Source organism: Panthera leo, chromosome D2, assembly GCF_018350215.1.
Source record: "Panthera leo isolate Ple1 chromosome D2, P.leo_Ple1_pat1.1, whole genome shotgun sequence".
NCBI classification, from domain to species: Eukaryota; Metazoa; Chordata; class Mammalia; order Carnivora; family Felidae; genus Panthera; species Panthera leo.
This window is the reverse complement of record NC_056689.1, coordinates 12,844,539-12,867,560: the sequence shown is the minus strand read 5'-3', so window position 1 is coordinate 12,867,560 and position 23,022 is coordinate 12,844,539. Positions and strand designations below refer to the sequence as shown.

The window sequence follows — 23,022 nt, the reverse complement described above, 5'->3', positions numbered from 1 at the left end:
AACAAACTGCACAGAGTTCTTGCCCTCGTGAAACTTACTCCCAGTGGGAACCTTTCTGGTAAAGTACACGTTCTTAAGTATTCCTAAGAAAAAAGCCCCAGAAGTTAAATTGATAAAACAGAGTATGCACACTTGAAGAGTTCTTGGGCTACACACTCAAATTGCCTTCCAGAAAGATTGAATCTATTTATACCAGCAGTGTATAAAATGTCTACATGTCTGTCAGGAATGTACAAAAATGTCTGGAAGATAAGGAACAGGCCACTTGCAGTTGCTTAAACTGACAAAGATATAAAACTGAATCTTATTTCTGGAAAACTATCTGAAGTAGGCCTACTTTTCAATAGTTATGATTAAAATACTCTAATATACCAAGTATAATTTGGAGTCAATTTCTCTTTAGATTACATACAAGAATTTTTTTTTTAAACTAAATCACCAGAATATTTCCTTATCAACAAAGACTATTTGGTTACTCTAAAATGTACACCATTCAGGAAAGGCAGGATAAATGCTTAATTCTTTTGCTTTACTTATTTGAAAAAAAATTTTTTTTGAAGTTTATTTCCTTAGTAATCTCTACCTGCAACGTGAGGCTCGAACTCACGACCCCAAGATCAAGAGTCACATGCTCCTCTGACTAAGCCAGCCAGGTGCTCCTTAATTCTTTTGCTTCGTTTGACAAATTTCAAAAGTAAGGAATTGGTGCCCATAACTAGGTCCAATGGTGACCAGCAAACTTGTCTGCGGGAGGGGGGGGGGGGCCTTTAAAAAAGTATCATTATTAACTTAAGTGTTCTTTTTATTTAAATGTGTTTTAATCGATTGTAGTCATTATTCTTTCCGATGCTCAGACTGTGCTATCTTTGGCAGTGAGGTCCACTTATGGTTGGCTCCTGATCCCTTTACTTCTTTTGATTGTGGTAAAAAACACGCAATGCAAAATTTACAATCCTAACATTCCCCAAGTATACAGCTCAATAGTGTTGATCATATTTACATTGTTGTTGAACAGATGTCTAAAACTTTTTCATCTTGCAAACCTCTATACCCACTGAGCAACTCCCCCCATCCCCATCCCCTGTTCATCCCTGACCCCAGCAACCACCACTCCACTATCTGCTTCTCAGTCTGTCGACCTTAGACAACTCACATAAGTGGAATCACACAGTATTTGTCACTTAGCACAATGTCCCCAAGGCTTATCCATGTTGTAGCAGGTGACACTCTCTCCTTCTTAAGGCGAAACAGCATTCCACTGCGTGTGTATACCGCATTTCCCCCATCCAGCCATCCAGCCATCCATCCACAGACAGACACTTGGGTTGCCTCCCCTACATGGCTGTGGTGAATTATGTTGCAATGAACTTGGGTACGCAAATATGGCCCCCAAATCCTTCTGAGAAGACTGCATTAGTTTCCTTGCTTTCTGACACAACAAATATCCCACATTCATCTTATATATGTCTTCTTTTAAAAAATGTGGAGGAAATGAGAGAATAGGAAATCACCATTTTGTAACCCCTAGGGAAATAAATGACTCCAGAAATAATCAGCAATGACAGAAACAAGTTCAATGGAAGCCTGAGCCTCTGGATCAATCTGAGCATCACTCCAGTGGGATATCATATGTCTCCTGATACGGGGCGATGTGAAGTTCACACCATCACCTGTAAAGGATTCTTGCCAAAAAAGGTTGAACCTTAATCTAAGCAAGCCTTTAGAGCTAATTTCCAGTCTCTAGGAAATACAGAGGCTAAAGGAAGAAGCTAAATACTAACGCGGGAAAGGGGGATATCCTACAAGATAAAAGACCTGTTTTGTTTTGGTTTTTTCAACAAATCAATGTTAGGAAAAAAGAAAGAGAAAAATACATACAAAAAAACAAAGGCTTATTCTAGACATATGTCTTTAGAGACAGAGCAACGAAAGGTGTTTTTGAGCCTGATATAAACAAATCAACTATAAAAAGACATGTTTAATATACTGGGGGACATAGGAAAATGGACTGGGTATTGGATGACGTCATGAAATGATTGTAAATTTTCTTAGATATGGTAATGGCACTGCAACGTAGCAAGTAACAGAACATTCTCTTTTTTCTTAAGGAGATGTGTACTGAAGAACACAGGAGTAACATGACAAGATGTCTGTGATTTGTCTTAAAAAGGGAAAAAAAAGATGATACAAGTTTGGCAAAAATCTTCGTAACTGTCGAGTTGTGATGGACAGATGGAGCTCATTGTATATTCATTCTATATTGGTGCATGGTTGAAAATTCCAATAGGACTTCAATGAAACAAAGATAGCATAGAAACAAAGGTAAAGGTGATGATGTGTTTAGTTACCTGTAGACTGAGGGATCACTGAGGTCAAGGGTCTCACTAACGTAGTCAGCAAGTATAAACGGGAACACTGGATACTGCATGAGATCGTTGAAGGATCGGCCGGCATGTTTGTTTAAGTGAGTCAAATATTCAAAATTTGTAATTTGTCCAGTATACCATAAATTTGTCAGAGCGTTGATGTTGCCATATTCCAGGAGATTAGGGAGGTTATTTGTTAGTATACTGTGGTACACGTCATCACGAACCTGCAAAGGAAGGGGAAAACAAGCCAGGTTTTGTTTTAGGCTACTGAACCTTTTCTCCAAAGATTATGCACGTTACTAATCCCAAGTCCACAAAGAAAGTACTCTTTGCCCAATTAACACCAACTGCAGGGGAACTGAGATTCATCTCTGGATCTTTCCCCAAAGGCTGGGCTCCTAACCATTATGTTTTGCTGACGAAGAAATTAGTTAATAAGAAGGTAAGAAAAAGTCTGTATAGAAAAATCACTCATATACAGATCCTAAAAAAAAAAAAATCAATAAACGATGAAGAAGAACCTTCATCTAAATAAATGCAACATGATATCATAGAAAGGGCACGGTCTTCTTTTTCTTTTTTTAATGTTTATTTATTTTTGAAAGGGGGGGTGGAGAGAGAGGGTCAGAGAGAGGGAGACACAGAATCCAAAGCAGGCTCCGGGTTCTGAGCCAGCTCAGAGCACAGAGCCTGATGCGGGGCAAACCCACAAACTATGAGATCATGACCTGGGCTGAAGTCAGACGCTTAACCAACTGAGCCACCCAGGTGCCCCAAAGAGCATGGTCTTCTTAATTAGACAGACGTGGCCCGATTCCTAGCCTAAAACCTTTGTGCTACAGTTACCACATCTATAATATGGGAATGATAATATTTATTTCATGAGAACGAAATAAAACATCCTATGTGAAACAACATATGTGATTTTCACTACTGATTGAAAACTAATATATAAACTTTTTTCTTTTTTTTAGAAATTCACAAAACTTGTCACAGAAAAAGGTAATCTGATTTTTTTCTAAGGCAATTAAATGATGATTGGTAATAAATGGAAAAAAAATAGACAATCCAGGCCTTTACTAAAAACAAATTTGAAATATCCATCTTAAATGTGTATATGCTTCAGGCATAGGAATGAGAGCCACAGATGTGGCTAACCAGAGACAGGACCGAAAGTTAACGAGGAGAACGAGAAAATGTAGCTACGATCTGGGACAGGCAAGACTGCAGCGTGTTGAAGAATCTACACCTCGAATCTCTTTCACAACAATGTGAATGTACTGAACACTTCGAATGGTTAACATGGTCATTTTATTTTACATATTTTTTTTATCACAATTAAAAAAAAAGAAAAAAAGAATAGGCTCAAGGGAAAACAAACAAAACCGCAAAACCTGTGGTTTAAATCCGAAGGCTGCCAACTTCTAAAGCTAAGGCTGATAGAAGGGAATTTAGGACAGATTGCAAACCAAACTCTGCAAGAAAAGGGAAGCATTCATTCATATGGCAAATATTTATCAAGCACCTACATAGCACTGTATTCAAGCTGCTGCAGTCACAACACTTAACAAAGCACTTACATTTTTTTGGAGACAATGTTGGATGTTATTAAGTCCAACAGAGAAAAACAGAGCAAAGAAAAGGAGACTTGGGGGTAAGAGTGACAGAAGGGTTGCTATTTTATTAAGAGAGCAGTCAGAGAAGGTCTCTTTGATAAGGAGACATTTGATCATGGAACCTGAAAAAGCAAGCAACTGAATCATGTGGATTTCAAAAAGGAAAGACATTCCAGGGACCAGTAAGTGCAAAGGCTCTGAGGCATCAGTGTGCCTGGTCAAGGAAAATAAAGTTATTGTGGATAGGATAATAGAAAAGGTGAGTTAGATAACAAGATACCAGATTACTCGGCGCCTCATTCAGCTATTACAGGGACCTGGGCATTAACCAAGTGGCACAGGAAGTGATCAGAGGGTTTTGACAGGAGGATGGCATGAGCCCGCATACCTTAGCCATTGTGCTGAGAATAGCTTGAAAGAAGGGGGAGTGTGGAAGCAGGGAGGACAGTTAGAGGCCACGGTAATGATTTAGGCAAAAGATGATGGCGGCTTAGACCAGGATGGTAGGCAGCTGCGTTAAGTGGTCAGATTCTGGATGGATTTTGAGGGAAGAGTCAGCAGGACTGATAGAGTAGGTACGGGGCATGAAAGAATGAGAGGAGTCTAGGATAATCCAAAAAGTTTGGGCCTGGGCAATCAGAAAGATTAGAGTTGTCATCGATTGAAATGAGGAAAACTGCAGAGAGGTTTTGGGGCACGGAGATTAGAAGTTCGGTTTTGTATACGTTTAATTTGGGTGTGTTCAGGGTGGTATGGCCGTAGACTGTATATGTTAAATTTGAGATGCCAGTTTGACCTCTAGACGGAGATACCAAGTACAGAGCATTCCTGGGAGACGTTCGGGTAGTGATACAAATTTGAAAGTTGTTACAATACAGGTAGGATTTAAAGTCACAAGAGCGGATGGGAAGAGGTCTGTGACACCAGCCCTGAGACCCTCGGAGAAGCATCAGCAAAGAAGACTGAGAAAGAATGACCTTGAGCCAGAAGAAGAGCTGAGGGAAAGTTATGGCCCAGAAACCTAGTGGGGAGGGTTATTTTTTTTTTTAAGAGAGAGAAAACAATCATCGGTGTGAAATGCTTGGTCAAGGTCTGTGCTGACAGCTGGGAGCCAGGAGCCTGCCTTGGATTCTGGGTCTCCTTCTCTCTGCCCTTCCCCCCGTTTGTGCGCGCGCGCGCTCTCTCTCTCTCTCAAAAATAAATATTGAAATAAAATTTTTAAAAAATGCTGCTGATAGATCAAGTAAAATGTGAACTAAGAAATACGACCGTAGGGTATAGTGACATGGAGGTTACTAGTAACCCCGACCAGAGAAGTTACAGGTGAGGTAGTGAGAAGAAAATCTGACTGGAGCATTTCAAAAGAGAAGTGGAAGCAACGAGTCCACACGACTTTTTCCAAAAGCTTTTCTAAGTGGCAGCTGAAAGGATGTGGGGGTTCAGAAAGGGTTTGGAAACAACAGAACCTACTCTCAAGTTTAAATTACTCTTCTCAGGTCATTATGCATTCATTTACTTTTTACAGACAGTCACTTTGGAGAATCTGAATTTAATACAGTTTTGAAGGACAAAAATAATTCTAATATAGTCAAGGGATCGCTGTCATTGGGACTAAGAAATAGGCAATTTTCATTTGCTGTTAGAAACAGGGAATCAAAGTTTAAATAAATCAAACCTTCGTAAAATCAGTATGAGTCCAGTTACACCGGCCCCATGATAATTTCAAAACCATGTATCTGTTCATAAAGCTGAACTTACCTTGGTGTTATCGAATGCTAACAGGAGTGTCCTGCCATTTGTTAAAAAGATTTCTACAGCATTGTCTCTCAACTGCCACCAACGCTTGTGAACTTCTTTAATTTCTTCATATGTCCAGGAAAATGATGCTGGTTCCAACTCTCCCTGAAGGCTCTGAGACCAAGGAAGGAAATGAAACTGTTTGCTTTACATGAAATATCAATGATCACTGCAATTTTAGATTTTTAAAAATCTGAAAATGAAAATGTCTTCCTTTTGTGGCAAAACGGCAGATAAGATTCCCTGAGCCACCCCCGACCCCTCCCTCCCCAACCACGAAACACTTCAGAATACTGGATAAACGTTAAGGAATTAAAGAAATACGGGCTTTATTTTGTAGGGCAGTTTTAGGTTTGCAGAAAACTGAGCAGAGAGTGTAGAGAGCCCCCATGTATTCCTGGCCCAAACTCAGAATTTCCCTGTGATTAACATCTCCCATTAGTGTGATTAGCCTGGTGCCTTTGTAATAACTACAGAGCCAATAGTGAATACGTTATTCTTAACCGAAGTCCACAGTCTGCATTAGGGTTCAGTCTTGGTGTTATGGTCCCATGGATTTTGACTAATGTTTACTGAGATGTGTCCACCCTTACAGGATCATACAGAGTTCCCTTGTGCCCCCCTACTCACCTGCCCCTCCCCCTCAGGCTCCTGGCAGTCACTGATCTTTTTACCATCTCATAGCTTTCCCTTCGCAGAATGTCACGTGGTTAGAATCACACAACATGTAATCTTTTCAGACAGACTTCTTTTAAAGCTGAGCTTGCGGGACGTAAGGGAAAGTGAAATCCCCAGGAGCCAAAAATAACAAGAAATTTGAAAAACAGCAGTGAGGTAGAAGGGATACTGGGGTAGGCTGGCTGTGCGTCCACATGCACACGCACGTATGCACACACCCCAGCTTTAGAAACTTAGTGACTTAGGTTAACATCCACTTGAAGAAAGCAGATGAGGCCTTGGAGTTCTCTGGATCAGAGTATGGAAGTGAACGTACGTCAGAAATCTAAAACCATTAAGGGACATTTTCCTGATGACAGACAAACACACGTGTCCATCAGTAAAGAGGAATAAGCAGGAGCCTGTCTCTTCTGGCCCGGGGACTGGGTGAAGAATAGAAAACAAGCCTCTCCCTGAAAATTCACATGTGGGTCTGCCCTCCCTCATATGGGTCTGGGTTAAAATGAACCTATGGGCATGGCCTGGGAGCTCCCCAGCGATGACACATAGTCCCCATGCCTCTGAACCTTCCCGGAAAGGCAAAGCACTCTCCTGCAAATTCAGCCCCATTGACTAAGCTCACAGATCAGCACGCACCAAGTAGCTATGTTCCTCTCCTGTGTGGTCTGCAGAAGGAAGGAAAAGATAAGTGGCCACCAGAAGGCTGGATCTCCCTGACAGCATTGATCCTGGCCTCCCTCAACAGATCTCTACATTTTAGAATGAGGGGTTAGGGGCCATAGGTCCCAGACTTTTTTTTTTTTTTTAATGTTTATTTATTTTTGAGAGAGAAAGACAGAATGTGAGTGGGGGAGGGGCAGAGAGACAGGGAGAAACAGAATCCGAAGCAGGCTCCAGGCTCTGAGCTGTCAGCACAGAGCCGAAGTGGGAATGGAACTCACGAACTGTGAGATCATGACCTGAGCTGAAGTCAGCCACCCAACCAACTGAGCCACCTACGCACCTCCATAGGTCCCATATTTTTTTACCATCACTGGGCCCTTCTCAAAGTACAAAATGAAGAAAACTTTTAAAACAATTTGTCTAAATCTTTTGCAAATTGCAGTTGAATATGTGAATTATGTTACTCAATGCTTTTAATAGAAAAATCATGGTAAAAGCTCCTACGAAAGTTTAAAACTAGTTAGGATTTATCACATCAAATTAACCTGCATCCGAGGTTGGTTTGTTTTCATCAATTTTCCCTTTTGGAAAACTGCATTGACTTTCTCTGTTGTGTTGGAACAGGGGCTCAGAGCGAAATTTAGAAAGCAATTGCAAATGACTTATCCCAGGCTCTTCATCCTTCTAAAATCTTATTTGAAATTTTTAAAATTTGAATTGCTCTGTTGTATGTGTGCTATACTATTGTGCTAGATCCCAACTGACTTTTAGAAGCAGGGGTAGTAGATAATTACAAATGAAATTAAACTCTTTAATGAAAATGTAATATTCTCATATATAAAACTGAATTCCTTCTTATTGTGCTTCCATATCCGTTCATTCATTCAGTTCAGCAGATGTTAATTAAGCGTCTACGAGCAAGGTGCTCTGCTAAGTGCTCTGCATGAAATACATCTGTGTAAGATGAAAAGGGGGCACAAGATACTTGTACAAACATTTAAAAGGCAAGACAGCAGGGGCGCCTGGGTGGCTCAGTCGGTTAAGTGTCCGACTTTGGCTCAGGTCATGATCTCAATGTTCTTGAGTTTGAGCCCCGTGTCGAGCTCTGTGCGGACAGCTCAGAGCCTGGAGCCTGCTTGGGATTCTGTGTCTCCCTCTCTCTCTGCCCCTCCCCTGCCTGTGCTCTTTCTCTGTCTCAAAAATGAATACACATTAAAAATATACATTAAAAAAATAAAATAAAATGCAAGACAGCAAATGTCACATAGAAAGTAGAAACAAATATTATAAAAGCAGAGAAAAGAAGGATCTTTCAAACTATTAAAAAACAAGAGTATTTTTAGGAGAGTTTTAAAAGGGGGAAATGTCATCTTTTGGATCCAGAAAAGTGTTGGCTCGTGTATCAACTATTAAGTTCCCTGGTTGCTAAAAAGAGACATCTTGAAAAATAATGTGACCATACTTTTACTAGCTGGGATAAATGCTGTGGCAATTGCTACATAAATCACACTAAAGAATGCCTACTCAATTTTGGGGGCTATATTAAATATTTTCATGACTTTTTTCATATTATTTATTTTACAGCAAAATGTTATGTTTTAGCTCATTATTTTTTGAAATAAAATATGTATTCACTATTAAACCATATGTATTCTTATTTAGTATATCTTTAGGAATTCCTGGTCTTAGAAATTTTCTGAAACAAAAAGCCTATTTCTCTTACTACGGGGATCTCTAAACAATATTTTAATGGTCTACAAACTGATTCAGATGGATAAAAATATGTGAATATATATATATATATATATATATATATATATATATATACACACACACAAAATATGTGAGCTAAGAGTCATTTCTGTAATTTTCTGATTTATATCAGTACTTCCAGTAGAATAAAAATTATGATACCAAGACATGTGACTATCAGGATTAGTTAAGTTATTCAATTTTACAACATTTTCCTTTCTTTGTGAAGGTAAATATATTTGATAGTGAATTGGGAGTGGCAGGGAGTAGTTTTTTGTTGCTATTGAGAACAGTGATAGAAGGAATAAATTAAATAAATTAATTAAAATAACAGGAGCACTTTATTGTTTTCATTTTCATTTTATTTTTCAAAGTAGTTTTTAAAGTTTTTCTTTTAATTCCAGTTCATTGCCATACCATGTTATAATTTGTTCCAGGTGTACAATATACTAATTCAACTGTTCCCTACAGCCCCTGTGCCCATCTCAAGTGCCCTCCTTAATCCCCATCCCCTATTTCCCCCATCCCCCCCCCCCCCCCACCTCCCCTCTGGTACCATCAGTTTGTTCTCCATAGTTAAGAGTCTGTTTCTTGGTTTGTCTCTCTCTCTCTCTCTTTTTCCCCTTTGCTCGCTGTTTTAACAGGAGCACATTAGAATCTAAATCATAATACTAACTGCTATGAGGTCAGACTGTAAGCCAGAGGAGATGGTATGGTCTTTTTAAAAATATCTTTAAAAGAAAAGGTTTGGAATTAAGACCAATCTGCACACCAGAGTGACAATATATGAACTCTCCTAGTTCTACCTGTTTGCCAGTTATAACGAATTTATACATTTTGGAAATTTGTCTAGGTTTATATAGGTGCAAACTTAAGCCTCTACTCACCGAACTTTCAACTGTATCAGAAGCATTATCTTCCACAAAATACATTCCACATTTACCTATAGAAGTAATGGGATATGAGTTTAAAACTGTATGTGCACTATTATCATTTTTGATTACAAATATGACCTCTGGAGTCAATTGGCCTGAATTAAAATCCCAACACCCAGAAACAGTTCCTGTCGCTCAATAAATATATATTTTTTAATGTTTATTTTTGAGAGAGAGAGAGAGAGACAGAGCATGAGCATGGGAGGGGCAGAGAGAGAGGGAGATACAGAATCTGAAGCAGGCTCCAGGCTCTGAGCTGTCAGCACACAGAGCCTGATGTGGGGCTCAAACTCATGAACTGGGAGATCATGATCTAAGCTGAAGTCAGATGCTTAACTGACTGAGCCACCCAGGCGCCCCTCAATAAATATTTTTTAATGGTATCCAAGAGATTTTGGGCAAGTTGTTTAACTTCTTTGTGTCTTTACTTAATAAAAAAAAAGGGGTGTGGGGTGCTTGGGTGGCTCAGTTAAGCGTCTGACTCTTGATTTCGGCTCAGGACATGACCTCATGGTGGGGAGATCAAGCCCCATGTCAGGTTCTGTGCTGACGGTGTGGAGCCTGCTTGGGATTCTTTCTCTCCCTCTTGCTCTGCACCTTCCCTGCCCGCACTCACGCACACACGTATGTTCTCTCTCTCAAATCAAAACAAAACAAAAACCCCTAAAATAATTTTTTAAAAGAGGGGTGGAGGAAGCGGACTTTATTTCACAGGGTTAATGTGGGAATTAAATTAGAATGTATGTAAAATGCTTATAACGGTGTTTGGCACTCAGTGTTAAAAAAATGTTGGCCATTTATTATTGGTACTCTTCTTATATGACTAATACATTAATTTTATTTTCTCACACATTAACTGAAGTCAACTTGTAAACAAATTTTCTAGTCTAAGAGGAAGACTTAATTTTTATTTAAACACTCAATAGGGCAGAATAGACCTTAGAAGACAGCCCCCAGTTTTCTCTGCTTTATAGGCTGGCTGTGTTAGCACATGTCCCTACACCACGTATCCAAATGGTGGGAATTTCTCTGGGGCTCCGCCCTGTGTGCCGGTCACCCGTGAGCACTGAGCACTGTTGGCTCAGAGAAGGGAATCACCTTCATCCTTGTGACCACAGTGCTTAGTCCTGGCCAGCCTGAAGCTCTGCATGTTGAGCCTTGGAGACTGTAGCTTCAGTCTACGACCCTCAAATTGGAGGGTACGTCAGAATTGCTGGAGGGCTCATGAAATGCAGATTTCTGAGGGTGCCAGAGAGTTTCTGACTCGATAGGCGTGGGCCGGGGCCCAAGAATGAGCATTTCTAAGAAGTTCCCATGTGATGCTGATGTTCTTGACCTGGAGACCAGGCTTTAAGAAAACAACTGGCCTGTAGTATACAAATTAGTTCTTTAAGGGAACAGAGATCTAGTGGTACAACTTTATTCCTTCATATCTTGAGGAAAAGATTTCTCACTGAATGTAATTATACAGATATCCAAGGATTGACAACCTTGGCCTTTCTCTCAGAAGCACAATAGGGAGTATAAATTATGAACTATCTCAAGGTGGATATATTTCTTATGCACAGGTGTATCTTTTAAAACAGTAGGCATGTGAGTATATCGATAATGCCTCACTTTAAAAATCAAAATTGATATACAATAAAAGGAATGTTTAAATACAAAAATGTGTACTTATGAAAAAAGTCAACTTTATAAAAATTAAAAGGCTATTCATGTGCTTTTTAGAAAATAAGATTGCCACTTCCTGACATTTGTAAGTCATATAATGTTAAGGAAAAATTACCGATGTGATGTTAGAGAGAGTTTATTTGATCCAATGGCATTCTACCAAACAATGCTTCAAATTGTCTAAGAATAAAATAAGGCAGGGTGAATATGTGTAAAACTCTTCAAAATGTGACTTACCTAGTAACAGCTCACCAGCTGTCTCTCTAGACGGTGCAACGCTGATACATCTTCGATTCACTCTGTCAAAACATATATAAAATTACTATGATTAAATGTTTTGACCAATTTTAGAAAGTATATAGTATAAGCTTTATTTATCAAGTTAAAGATTTCAGCCCAGCACACTAGAGTTTCAAAAGCATGAGACGTCTTGCCTAAACCCACGTGAAAATATTATCTTGTATTTTAACATTCTGGTAGAGGAGAAAATGAAATTTTTAGAGAAGGCTCAGAATTCCTGTGCCATGTATACAGGATATAGGCATTCAGTTTTTTAGGAGAAACTTTAATATTTTGTATTTTCTAGTAATTATGCAAACATTGGGTCATGCCTCCGGTATTTCAAACACATGAAAGCATCCTAGTATTCTAGGAAAAACGGGATTTAGACTCAGAAAAGTTCTTCTCCTCTTTAGACAAGGAACTCACCTCCTTCGAATCTCAGGTTTTCATCTAATAAACAAACGGGCAGGGCAATTATCATTGGTGTCATAATGATAACGTGTCGTTAACATACAAGGACCCATTTAATACTCAACAATACTCTGGTACTTTGGGCGTTATTCCCTTCCTCATGTAACAGATACGGACATGGACACAGGAAGGCTAAGTAACTTGCCCAAGATCAGACATCTAGTAAGACGAGGAACTAAAATTTGGACCTTCAGTCACCGTTAGATGGCGTCATGCGGAAACCATACCCATTTCACAGAGACCTTAGGACCAGTCAACTGCCAAGATACACACGTGCAGACAAGGGCCAGAGCACGGTGACTGAAGCCCAGTGAGTCCTCGCCATCGAGGATGTCTTTTCCTTTTGGATTTTAGCCATTCGACTGTGTCCTCTCTTGAGCCATATTTAGGGCCTTTCCTAAAACCCCAGCAATTATCTAAAACAAATATTACACAAACACTACAATAAACTATTTAAAAAAATTTTTTTTAATGTTTTATTTATTTTTGAGAGAGAGAGAGAAAGAGAGACAGAGCGTGAGCAGGGGAGGGGCAAAGAGAGAGGGAGACACAGAATCCGAAGCAGGCTCCAGGCTCTGAGCTGTCAGCACAGAGCCCAATGTGGGGCTCGAACCCATGAACCGTGAGACCATGACCTGAGCTGAAATCAGAGCTTAACTGACTGAGCCACCCAGGCGCCCCTACAATAAACTATTAAAGTCTTTCTGACTCCTTCAACAAAAGAGAGAACATCTTATGGATTCACACTTACCTTATAGACTCACTTGCAGCTTTGTCTTTTACGGTCGAGGAAAAAGAAGAGTGAGTTTTATCTTCAAACAGGAAAGAGAGTGGTGGTTTGACCACATCTGCTAAGGAAAAAAGTAGGTATTATCTTTATCTGATAACTACAGTTATCTGCTACATTTGGATGCTGAGTCAAGAAGTCATTATTACCTTCTGATTTCTGTCTATCCCGAAGGAGATACTTATTTGGAATAGTTAAGTAACATCTCTGTAAACGTCTCCTCTCTCGATTTGGTCCTTCTGTTGGATCCAGTTGCCAGGAAGTTGGATAGTACAGGGGATCATACCAGGCCACTCTGCCAGGGGAAATAAAAGAATGTTTTAAGTGTTTTAATCTATAGTACGTGGAGCTGTAAATAAAATCCTTACAGAAATTAAATAATCAAAAGTGATCTATTCAGTTAAAACCCTCAGCTGCTCACGTAATTAGACTAGGAAGTGCATAAACATAGACCATAGAATAAGATAGAAAGCATAGAAAATAGAATCATATAAAAAGTAAATGTCCTTCTGCTCCTGAACCCCGGCCTCCTGGTCCCCGCCTGGAGGCACACTCTGCCTCTAGTTTCTTGTTCCTCATAAATTTTTAAAAAGATATATCATGACTACTCTGCTTTAGCAACATGCATGCTTTAGCAGTACATTGGACTTAATATGGCTAGATAAAGAAAAAAATCCGTTTACAAGTTAAGTTTCTATATTTCCCATTTTGCCTACTATCTAACAAATAAATTGGTTCATTTTTGTAGTACAAGCCATATTTCTTAAGATGTTTAAAAAAAGTTAATATTTTATTTTAATTTTTAATAAAAAATGCTTAATTATTTTGAGAGAGAGAGTGCACTTGGGTGCATATGCGAGTGGGGGAGGGGCAGAGAGAGAGAGAGAGAGAGAGAGAGAGAGAGAGGGAATCCTAAGCAGGCTTCACACTGTCAGTGCAGACCCAATGTGGGGCGTGAGCTTGCAAACTGTGAGATCATGACCTGACCCCAAATCATGAGTTGGACACTTAACCAACTGAGCCACCCAGTCGCCCTCAAAATAAGTTAATATTTTAAATGAAAAAATAGAGAACCGTATTGAATATATTTTCAGACATAGATAAGAGAAAAAAAATCGCCCTTAATCCTACTACCCTAAACATACCACTTTCTGGTAGAAATTATTTTTTTTTCATTTTTAAAAATTGCAGTTATAATTATTACATATATACATTTCTATACCCTTTCTTCTTTCACTGGACATACTTTAATCTTCATTGTCACCATGGAAAATGGCTGACTAATGCATGGAGGGGGTGCATCATAATGTATTTAGCAATTTTGCCATTATTATATACTTGTTTCCAGTTCATTCACTAGCATAAACAATACAGAGATGAAAACCTTTACATTTACTGCCTTTATATATTTTGAATATTTTCCTTAGGACAGAATCACCAAAATAGGGTAACTGGAGCTAGAAATAAAACGGTTACAGGATTCCTGATACATGCTGTCAAAGTGTGCAAAGCCACCGGACCTCTGACCATGGGCTACGATATACATTTCTTCCTGCTCTGGGTATTAGCACCTAAAAAACTTTATAACAGAAAAGGTAAAATATGGCTTGTACCATATTTTATGGTGATATGGTAATATTTCAAGGTTTTAAAAAATCAAATTAGTCTCTGGCCATATGGAATATTTTCCTGTTTATTAATTCTATTTGTCTTATGTAGAAAAGTGTGATCACATCTTTTGCTCAAACTTTTCAGATCTTACAATTTACCTTTAAGTTGGCATGAGTTTTTAAAACCATAAAAATATTAACTCTGTGGGGGTACCTGGATGGCTCTGTAAGTTAAACATCAGCTCAGGTCACGATCTCATGGCTCGTGTATTTCGAGCCCCACATCAGGCTCTGCGCTAACAGTGTGGAACATGCTTGGGATTCTCTCTCTCTCTCTCTCTCTCTCTCTCTCTCTGCCCCTTCTGTGCTCTCTCTCTCTTAAAATAAACAAACTTACAAAAAAGTAAAAAAAAGTTAATTCTGATTTGCTGAAAATAAATTTTCGTTTTGTTGCTGTTGTTATAGTTATTAAATACACTGGAAAAAATTAAAGCTCAAATCTATTTCTTTTTTTTTTTTTTTTAACATTTATTTATTTTTGAGAGACAGAGTGAAATAGAGCATGAGCAGGGGAGGGGGAGAGAGAGAGAAGGGGGACACAGAATCCAAAGCAGGCTCCAGGCTCTGAGCTGTCAGCACAGAGCCCGATGCAGGGCTCAAACTCACGGACCTTGAGATCATGACCTGAGCTGAAGCTCGTCATTTAACTGACTCAGCCACCCAGGTGCCCCTCAAATCTATTTGTTTCTTCTTGGTAGTTTGTTCTATTGTGTTTGAGCTTAAAAAGTTATCCATCTATCGGAGTTGATAAATGCCCCATTTTCTTCCACTTTATAAACTTAATGAATTTAATTCTTTTGCTCACCTGGAATTTTCTTTAGTGTATAATGTTTAGTCCATTTTAGCACCCCAAGTCATGCTAACCAGTAATCTTAACCAAATTTAGAGAACACGTTAATTTTCCTCTTTTCATGATCTGTGATGCATCTTCTAAGTTTGATTTATTAAAGTCTTACCTAGAAAAAGATCTATTTCCCAACTATCCCGTTTCAGTGATTTCTCTATTCTTCTGCAAAGGTTATATTTTAAAATTAAAGTCAACATATAGATTTTATTATCTGGAAGAGCTAATGCCTCACTTTCTCATTATCCCTGCCCACCCGCCCCCGCCTTGTCCCTAAGAATTAAAAAAAAAAAAAAAAAGATTCTTACAGGATTATATATAGATTTCATTATTTCATGATGAAATAAATCACAAGTGATTAAACAGAAAATATTTCAACTAATGAAATAATGCTGTGAATCTTTATTCTGAAATGGAAATAGTGTCTGACATCACCATATAAAACAACAAAGGCCCACTCTGCTTACCTATCATGCGTCAGCTGTTGGATAAGCTCCTGCCAGTGTCTGCTGGCACTCAGATCTACCTTGTACATGCTTCTGATATGCTGGATCACCTTTTTCCTCTCAATTCCCTGGGAGAGAGATACTGCCTGGGTGATATCTGCAGCGATCTTAGATATATCCTTTGATTTTGAATCCAGACGCTGAAAGAGACTAAATAAACAAGCAAGGCTGCTCGTAAGTGAAGCCTAAGTGGGACGTTAAAGAGCTATGGAAGCATGATACTTGAAAACTAAAAGTATGCGTGAAATCTAGTGGATTCAGAAAGGCATGACTTTTAGAACACATAAAATCCTACCTTTGTTGGTTATTGTTAACTGTTTTCTGCCAGGTGTCTTTATTCGTACCTTCTTCAGTTTCATATTTCTTTTGTTCCTAAAAGATTTGGACAATAATATGCACTATAAAACTAATTGTTTATCATTTAACACTGGCACAAAGGCCAACAAACTAATTTCATTTCATTTTATTTAATGTTTATTTATTCTTGAGAGAGCATGAGCAGGGGAGGGGCGGGGGGGGGCGGGGCAGAGAGAGAGACAGGGAGACACAGAATCCGAAGTAGGCTCCAGGCTCTGTCAGCACAGAGCCTGACGCGGGGCTCGAACCCACGAACTGCGAGATTATGACCTGAGCCGAAGTCGGATGCCTAACCAACGGAGCCATCCAGGTGCCCCCCAACAAACTAATTTTAAAACCAAGTTAATAAAGGAAAAAAATAATGTCCCCAGGAGACCAGAATATTAAAATACAATAGCCACAAAAATAATTTTATAATTTCCCTTTGCTTCTACACAATCTGGGGCACAGATATTGGGGTGGGAGAATTAAATGGGCTGCCAGACCTAATGCCCCAGGTGCTTGCTTCCTTATTTGTTTCAAGGCGGATGCTTCGACTTGCTCGTCACTATAAAAATCTTTCCTTCACCGAAAGCTACCGAAAAGGGATGAGGATGACAACAGAGGATAAAACCCTCCTTGCAATAGCCTATTTATTCTCTCATAATAAAAAAACATCATTTCAATAAAGTTCATCATAAATGATATTCCACAATAAAAAAATCTTTCACTCTTTAACTACATTCAGTGGGATCTCCTTAGAAAACCGTGTCTTATGATTTCACTGACTCACCTCTTTGATCATTTTGATAAGGTCTGCTTTTGTTGTTGCACTGGGAGGTAGATACTTATGACCACACAGTTTTAGAGCATTCATAAGCAATTCCGCTGAGCCTAGTTCTTCTTCAGTCAATTCATCTTGGTGATTATGTATCAACTCTGACAAATACAAAACTAACTTGGCTCCATGCTTTAAGAAAAAGAAACACTTTTTTAAGTCATACGGTATTTTTATTTCTTACATTTAAATTGTTTCATAGTGGTTAAGTTAAATTATATACTAGATTTATTTGGTGGCATTGGGTTTGAATAAAGAAGCTGCAAGAGACATGTTGGGGACAATCGAAAAAATTTGGTTATGCATTGAAAATATGATGACCTTACGGTGTAAACTAATTTTGTTAGGTACGATGATGTTATGGTTATGTAAGAAAATGTCTTTTGAAAAAGATTTCTGTAATTTACTTTAAAATACTTCAAAACAGAAATGATGTCAATACGATAAAAATACTACCAATTGTTAAATCTAAGTGATGGCTATATGTTAACACTCATTATACTATTCTCTATTTTTCTTATGATATTTGAAAATTTTCATTGTAAAGGGTAAAGGAAAAAAGAAAGAAAAAGAAAAGAAGTAAGAAAAGAAGGAAAAGAAAAACAAGCAAATGAGCTTTGGCGGAAAATTTTTTGGAGGGGATTTGCTAAAGAAATATAGGAAATAATCTTGGGATAAAGGAAACTATTTCCTAGTTCTCAGAGAAAAAAAAAAATGAACTGGAAGGGAAACTCTCCTCTGAACCTTCAGGTAAGAGAATTATGCTTATTTATTCTTTCTCCTTTGATTTCTGGTTGGTGGAATAGAAGTTGGTGAAACTTCCAGAACAAAACTCGTTTTTGGATTAGCTTATAAGTACTCATTACTCCCTAAGGGACACAAAGGTGAAAAACTCTAAAACCAGTGAGACCTCAGCACTCAGTGGTCTGTGCATGTCCAGAGAAGGGTTGATCTAGGCCAGTCTTTTATGAACTGCCCTATAACCGAAATGAGAATGTTACTCAAGGTAATGACAACTGTCTTTCGTAAACCTACACCTATTTTAAGTGGCCTTCCGTGCTATAGATCTTACACCTAACTGTTACGTGTACACTATGTGTTATTTCAACATTAATTATGCCAACAAGTGAAACATGCAGAATTTTACTTTTTACAAATTTACACTGATACAAATACCACTACATTTGGCTTTATGACATTTTAAACTGTGAACAGTATTAAATGTCAACAAATGAACTTGAGAACTCTTACATCGTGGGTGATATTTAAATTAACACACTGAATCGCATTGTGTCATTTCCCAAAAAACGTAAGATGAACATATGCGATGATGGAAATAGCAAAGCTCATTTTAATGCAACATTTTAATTTAGTCAGGAGACAGCTGCTACCTGACCAAAAGAGAAAAAAGAACAGACACTCTACGAGTAAAAGGCCAGAAGAGTTGGCAAATAAAGAGAAATAGTAAATGGCTAGGCTATTTTCATATGTGTGTCTTAAAGGTAATGCTCTTGATGTAATCTAAAAATAGTTTAGTTCGGGGCACCCGGGTGGCTCGGTCGGTTAAGCGTCCGACTTCGGTTCAGGTCATGATCTCACGGTCTGTGAGTTCGAGCCCTGCGTCGGGCTCTGTGCTGACAGCTCAGAGCCTGGAGCCTGTTTCAGATTCTGTGTTTCCCTCTCTCTCTGCCCCTCCCCTGTTCATGCTCTGTCTCTCCCTGTCTCAAAAATAAATAAACATTAAAAAATTTTTTTTTAAATAAAAATAGTTTAGTTCAGTATTCAGTGACATTCTCAAATCACCTTGAAAAACTATAAAAAATGTTTTTATTCATCCTGAATATCCAAAAAAACCACATAATTTTCTTAGACACTTAAGGTGTTTCTAGAATCTCATGCTAACACCTGATCAATAATTTATTGATTGTAGTTCCTGGGTCTAGAAAAGGTGTTATTAGGGATGGATGCAAAAAGGAAAAGTCTTGTTTTCAGAATTTTCAGACCTCAAAATACTGATTTAAGGAAATGAATCTATTAAACACAAATCCTTAGAAAATAATAAAACACTAAAATGTGTGAAAATAAAATTTTCAGGGATGTGTCTAAGAAGGAAGAGCTCTGAATGGACTGAAGAAAGGGGGGAACGTTTTGAAGGTGGGGCAAGGGCGACGGGCATATGGAGAAATTGACAGACGGGTATACAGACGGACAAGGAGAGGAGGGAAGGTCCTTCGTGCTGAGCAGACAGCATGAATAGAGCAGCATGTCAGTAAGGATACATAGGATGGGCAGAGGTGACAAGAGACAAAGATGAGCCGATCTTAAAAGAGGAGGAGCTACAGACTGAGGAATTAATCAGACTCAAGTAATAACGACAGAAGAGAGGCGTTGGGCTTTAAAAATCAAGCAAATTCCAAATGGAGCTTGTAGGCAGCTCTAAAAGGCACAAGAAGGTCCCTAAACACTGTTATGAAATGATCTCTGTGAGGTACTGTTTAAAGGGCAGAAGAGTGTGCATAGTTCGCTATCTTTCTCTGTGTTGAGAAGGGGGGATAATATATACACTGTGTCTGTGTGTACACCCTCTCTGAATGTGCCATGTTTCAGCTTTGATTTTGGAACCAGATAGACATTTCACATAATTAAAAACAAAGTTGAACAAATAAAACCCAATGGAATCCCTAAAAATGGAAAACCAATGGGAAAAAAAAGAACATCACTAGTTAGATGAAGTTGGTGGCATAATCGAATACAGAAAATTATTTGAAGTGCTTTTACAATACCATATTTTCATGGTACACTAAGGACAAGAGAATCATGAAGAATTCTTAATCTGCATTCACTGGGCTTGTTATTAGTGATAATGTTGGTCATCTTATTTTGAAAACGTTATATATACAGAGCAAAAAAGATAGAGCAAGTAAGTGTCCTGATGGCCTCAGGAATCAAGATTATCCACATGAATAAAAGGAAATACAAATATGAAATTCAAGAAAATGTGAAAATATCAGTATGAACTCATGATTCATTTTTCTTTCTAAAATAATATGTATTTCCTAGCTTTGTCCTAGCTGAGAAGAAATGACAACCAAGCAGAAATGAAGGTACTTAGTCCCCAGATTTGTAATTTCTAAAACATTTTTAACGCTATTCTTTTTTTTTTAAATTTTTTTCCTTAATGTTTATTTATTTCTGAGACAGAGAGAGACAGAACATGAGCGGGGAAGGGGTAGAGAGAGTGGGAGACACAGAATCAGAAGCAGACTCCAGGCTCTGAGCTGTCAGCACAGAGCACGACATGGGGCTCCAACTCATGAACAGTGAGATCATGACTTGAGCAGAAGCCAGATACTTAACTGACTGAGCCACCCAGGTACCCCTAGATTTGTTATTTCTAAATACCATTATCTCATGAAAAGGAAACAGAGTCTTCTTGGGGAGAAGTCTGCTTCCAGATCTGGGAAGGAATGTGCAAGATGAGTCAGGACATTCTTGTGTTCCAGAAAGCAAAGAAGTTAATCGCATTGACTTGATAAAAATTGAAAAGGCTATGTTAAAAGAACACAACAACTTGAATCTACAGAGGTGTTAATTTGAATATAAAATGGAATAATAACTGGAAAGGTTTGAAACTACTCATAACATGTATGAAAAATACCTGATTTCATAATGACACCTCAAAAATAAAAACAAAGACAAAAACTGGAGGTTGTTAGGGCACCAACTCATTATTCTAAAAATTAATAAACAGGGAAAAGAAACAAGCTTTTACCTGACCCTTCCGACAGACTACATTTTGGGGTCACCAAATAGATGATAAGAGAATATCCCTCCTTACAGAAGAATTAGTGCTAAGAGATGCTGGTGGAATGAGAAACCCTGAGAGATCACGATTTTACAACTCCTAACGGAAAAGTGGATCTTGGCAACGATCATCGGTGGCAGCTAAAACTATTAGGTTAAAGATTGAGGGTGAACTTTATAATGAATGGAGCAGGCTGACAACGTCTGGAAAACCAGGGCAACTAGACATTCTCTGTCTCCTGCTATGCTGTAATGGAAAATGCAAAGTACTCTTAATAGTCTTTTAAAAAAACAAACACAAAACCAAATATGAAATCAAGAGCAGGAATCTAGTCAAGCCTCTAAACCGGTATCCTAAAGGATACAATCAGCTAAATCCAGAATATGGGAAATTCTACAAAAATGACCCAGTTTCATTAACACATAAATGACATTTTAAAAAATGGTTGGGGAGGGTAATCACCATGGATTAAAAAGATTTAACATACTTCAAACAAATACTTTATGTGGGCTGGCCTTGTCTGGATCCATAATCCAGCAAACTATTACAAAAATTCTAAGAAAATTGGGAAAATTTAATCACTGAGTATTAGATTATTCGATTAGATTACTGTTAGAATGGATTATCGGATGTGATAAACTAAAAAAAAATTTTTTTAATGTTTTTTTTATTTTGGGAGGGGGGTAGGGGCAGAGAGAGAGAGGGAGACACAGAATCCGAAGCAGGCTCCAGGCTCTGAGCTGTCAGCACCAAGCCCCAAGTGGGGCTCGAACTCACGAACCGCAAGATCATGGCCTCAGCAGAAGTCGGACACTTAACCAACTGACCCACCCAGGCGCCCCTTGAGTGTGATAAATTTTTTAAAAGTCCTTATCAATCAGAGATGTAAAGGTAAAGGTATTCACAGGTGAAATGATTTGATACCTGAAATTTATTTCAAAGCACTACAATGAAAAATTAAAGCTCGGTAATGGTCATGCGGGTCTCTGATTTCTCCCAACTTTTAGGTATGTTTGAAAGTTTCCATAATAAACTTAAAAACCAGGTAAAATAATGTGGTCTTGAGGTGGACAGGAGGTTATTGTAAGGATCTGAGCACAAGAGGTGGAAGTTTGAATTAGGATGAGGCGGGAAGAAAATAGTTAAAGACACAACTAAATAAATGACTGCTCTTGGTGATGAAATGGATTCAAGGGAGAGGAAAAACTCAACCGTGGTTCCAAGCTGAACTTCATAAAGACACCACTGACAGAGATGATGTAACAGAAAAGGGGAACGGGGGTGGGGGAAGGAGGACTGTCAACATCCGGGCTGTGTTTTGATGGATGGTAACTCTGTGGAGTATAAAGGCTTGAAGGAACATCACTGCGAATTCTCCACGGAAGGAGACTGTGGGCTGGATGTGCTTTTGCCTTGGGAGAGGGAAGACAATGCCCTGAGGGCACGTGAGAGAATCTTAGCATTAGAAAGACCAGGTAAAAGCACCACTTCAAAACTATAACCTTTTGGTTCTTGATATATGAGTTTCCCAGGTAGTAAAAGGGATACCTGTCTGTATGTAGCATCGATTACTGTATTTATAGGCGTATAATTTAATACAGTAAAGCATACAGATATTAAGTGTTCATTTCCGAGTTTTGACAACTGCATACATCCATTTACCACTACCCCAAATAAGATATAGTACATTTTTATTGCCCCAGAAAGTCTCCTAATGCCTCCTTCCAATCAACTCATTCTCCCTCCCCCTTCCTGACAGACACTACTACTGTCCTGAATTCTGTCACATTATCTTCATTTTGCCTGTTCTTGGACTTCATATGAACAGAATCACAGAAATGTGGGCTTTTTTACATTTGGTTGTCCTATTAGTCCATACAATGTCTTTGAGCTTCATTCGTAATGGTAGGTGTATCCGTAGTTGGTTTCTTCTTATTGCTGTATAAAGTCTTTTATATAAATATATCACGATTTGGTTATACATTCTCTTGGTGATTGACAA

At 38.6% G+C, this 23,022-nt stretch overlaps 1 protein-coding gene across 7 annotated transcripts in view; it reads right to left on the bottom strand.

Annotated features, from left to right (window-relative positions):
• The window catches only part of LYST (lysosomal trafficking regulator), a 242,995-nt gene that overhangs the window by 44,428 nt on the left and 175,545 nt on the right, over window positions 1–23,022 (bottom strand). For 6 of the 7 annotated variants that reach the window (XM_042909178.1, XM_042909177.1, XM_042909181.1 and 3 more), the window contains 9 exons: window positions 17,171–17,347; window positions 16,337–16,413; window positions 16,003–16,191; window positions 13,171–13,316; window positions 12,986–13,085; window positions 11,719–11,780; window positions 9,763–9,818; window positions 5,744–5,896; window positions 2,349–2,593 (listed from right to left, as the gene is read on the bottom strand). In XM_042909178.1, the coding sequence (XP_042765112.1) occupies window positions 2,349–2,593; window positions 5,744–5,896; window positions 9,763–9,818; window positions 11,719–11,780; window positions 12,986–13,085; window positions 13,171–13,316; window positions 16,003–16,191; window positions 16,337–16,413; window positions 17,171–17,347 (1,205 nt within the window). The remainder of the gene's footprint in view (window positions 1–2,348; window positions 2,594–5,743; window positions 5,897–9,762; window positions 9,819–11,718; window positions 11,781–12,985; window positions 13,086–13,170; window positions 13,317–16,002; window positions 16,192–16,336; window positions 16,414–17,170; window positions 17,348–23,022) is intronic. The other variant, XM_042909182.1, reaches the window with a different exon arrangement.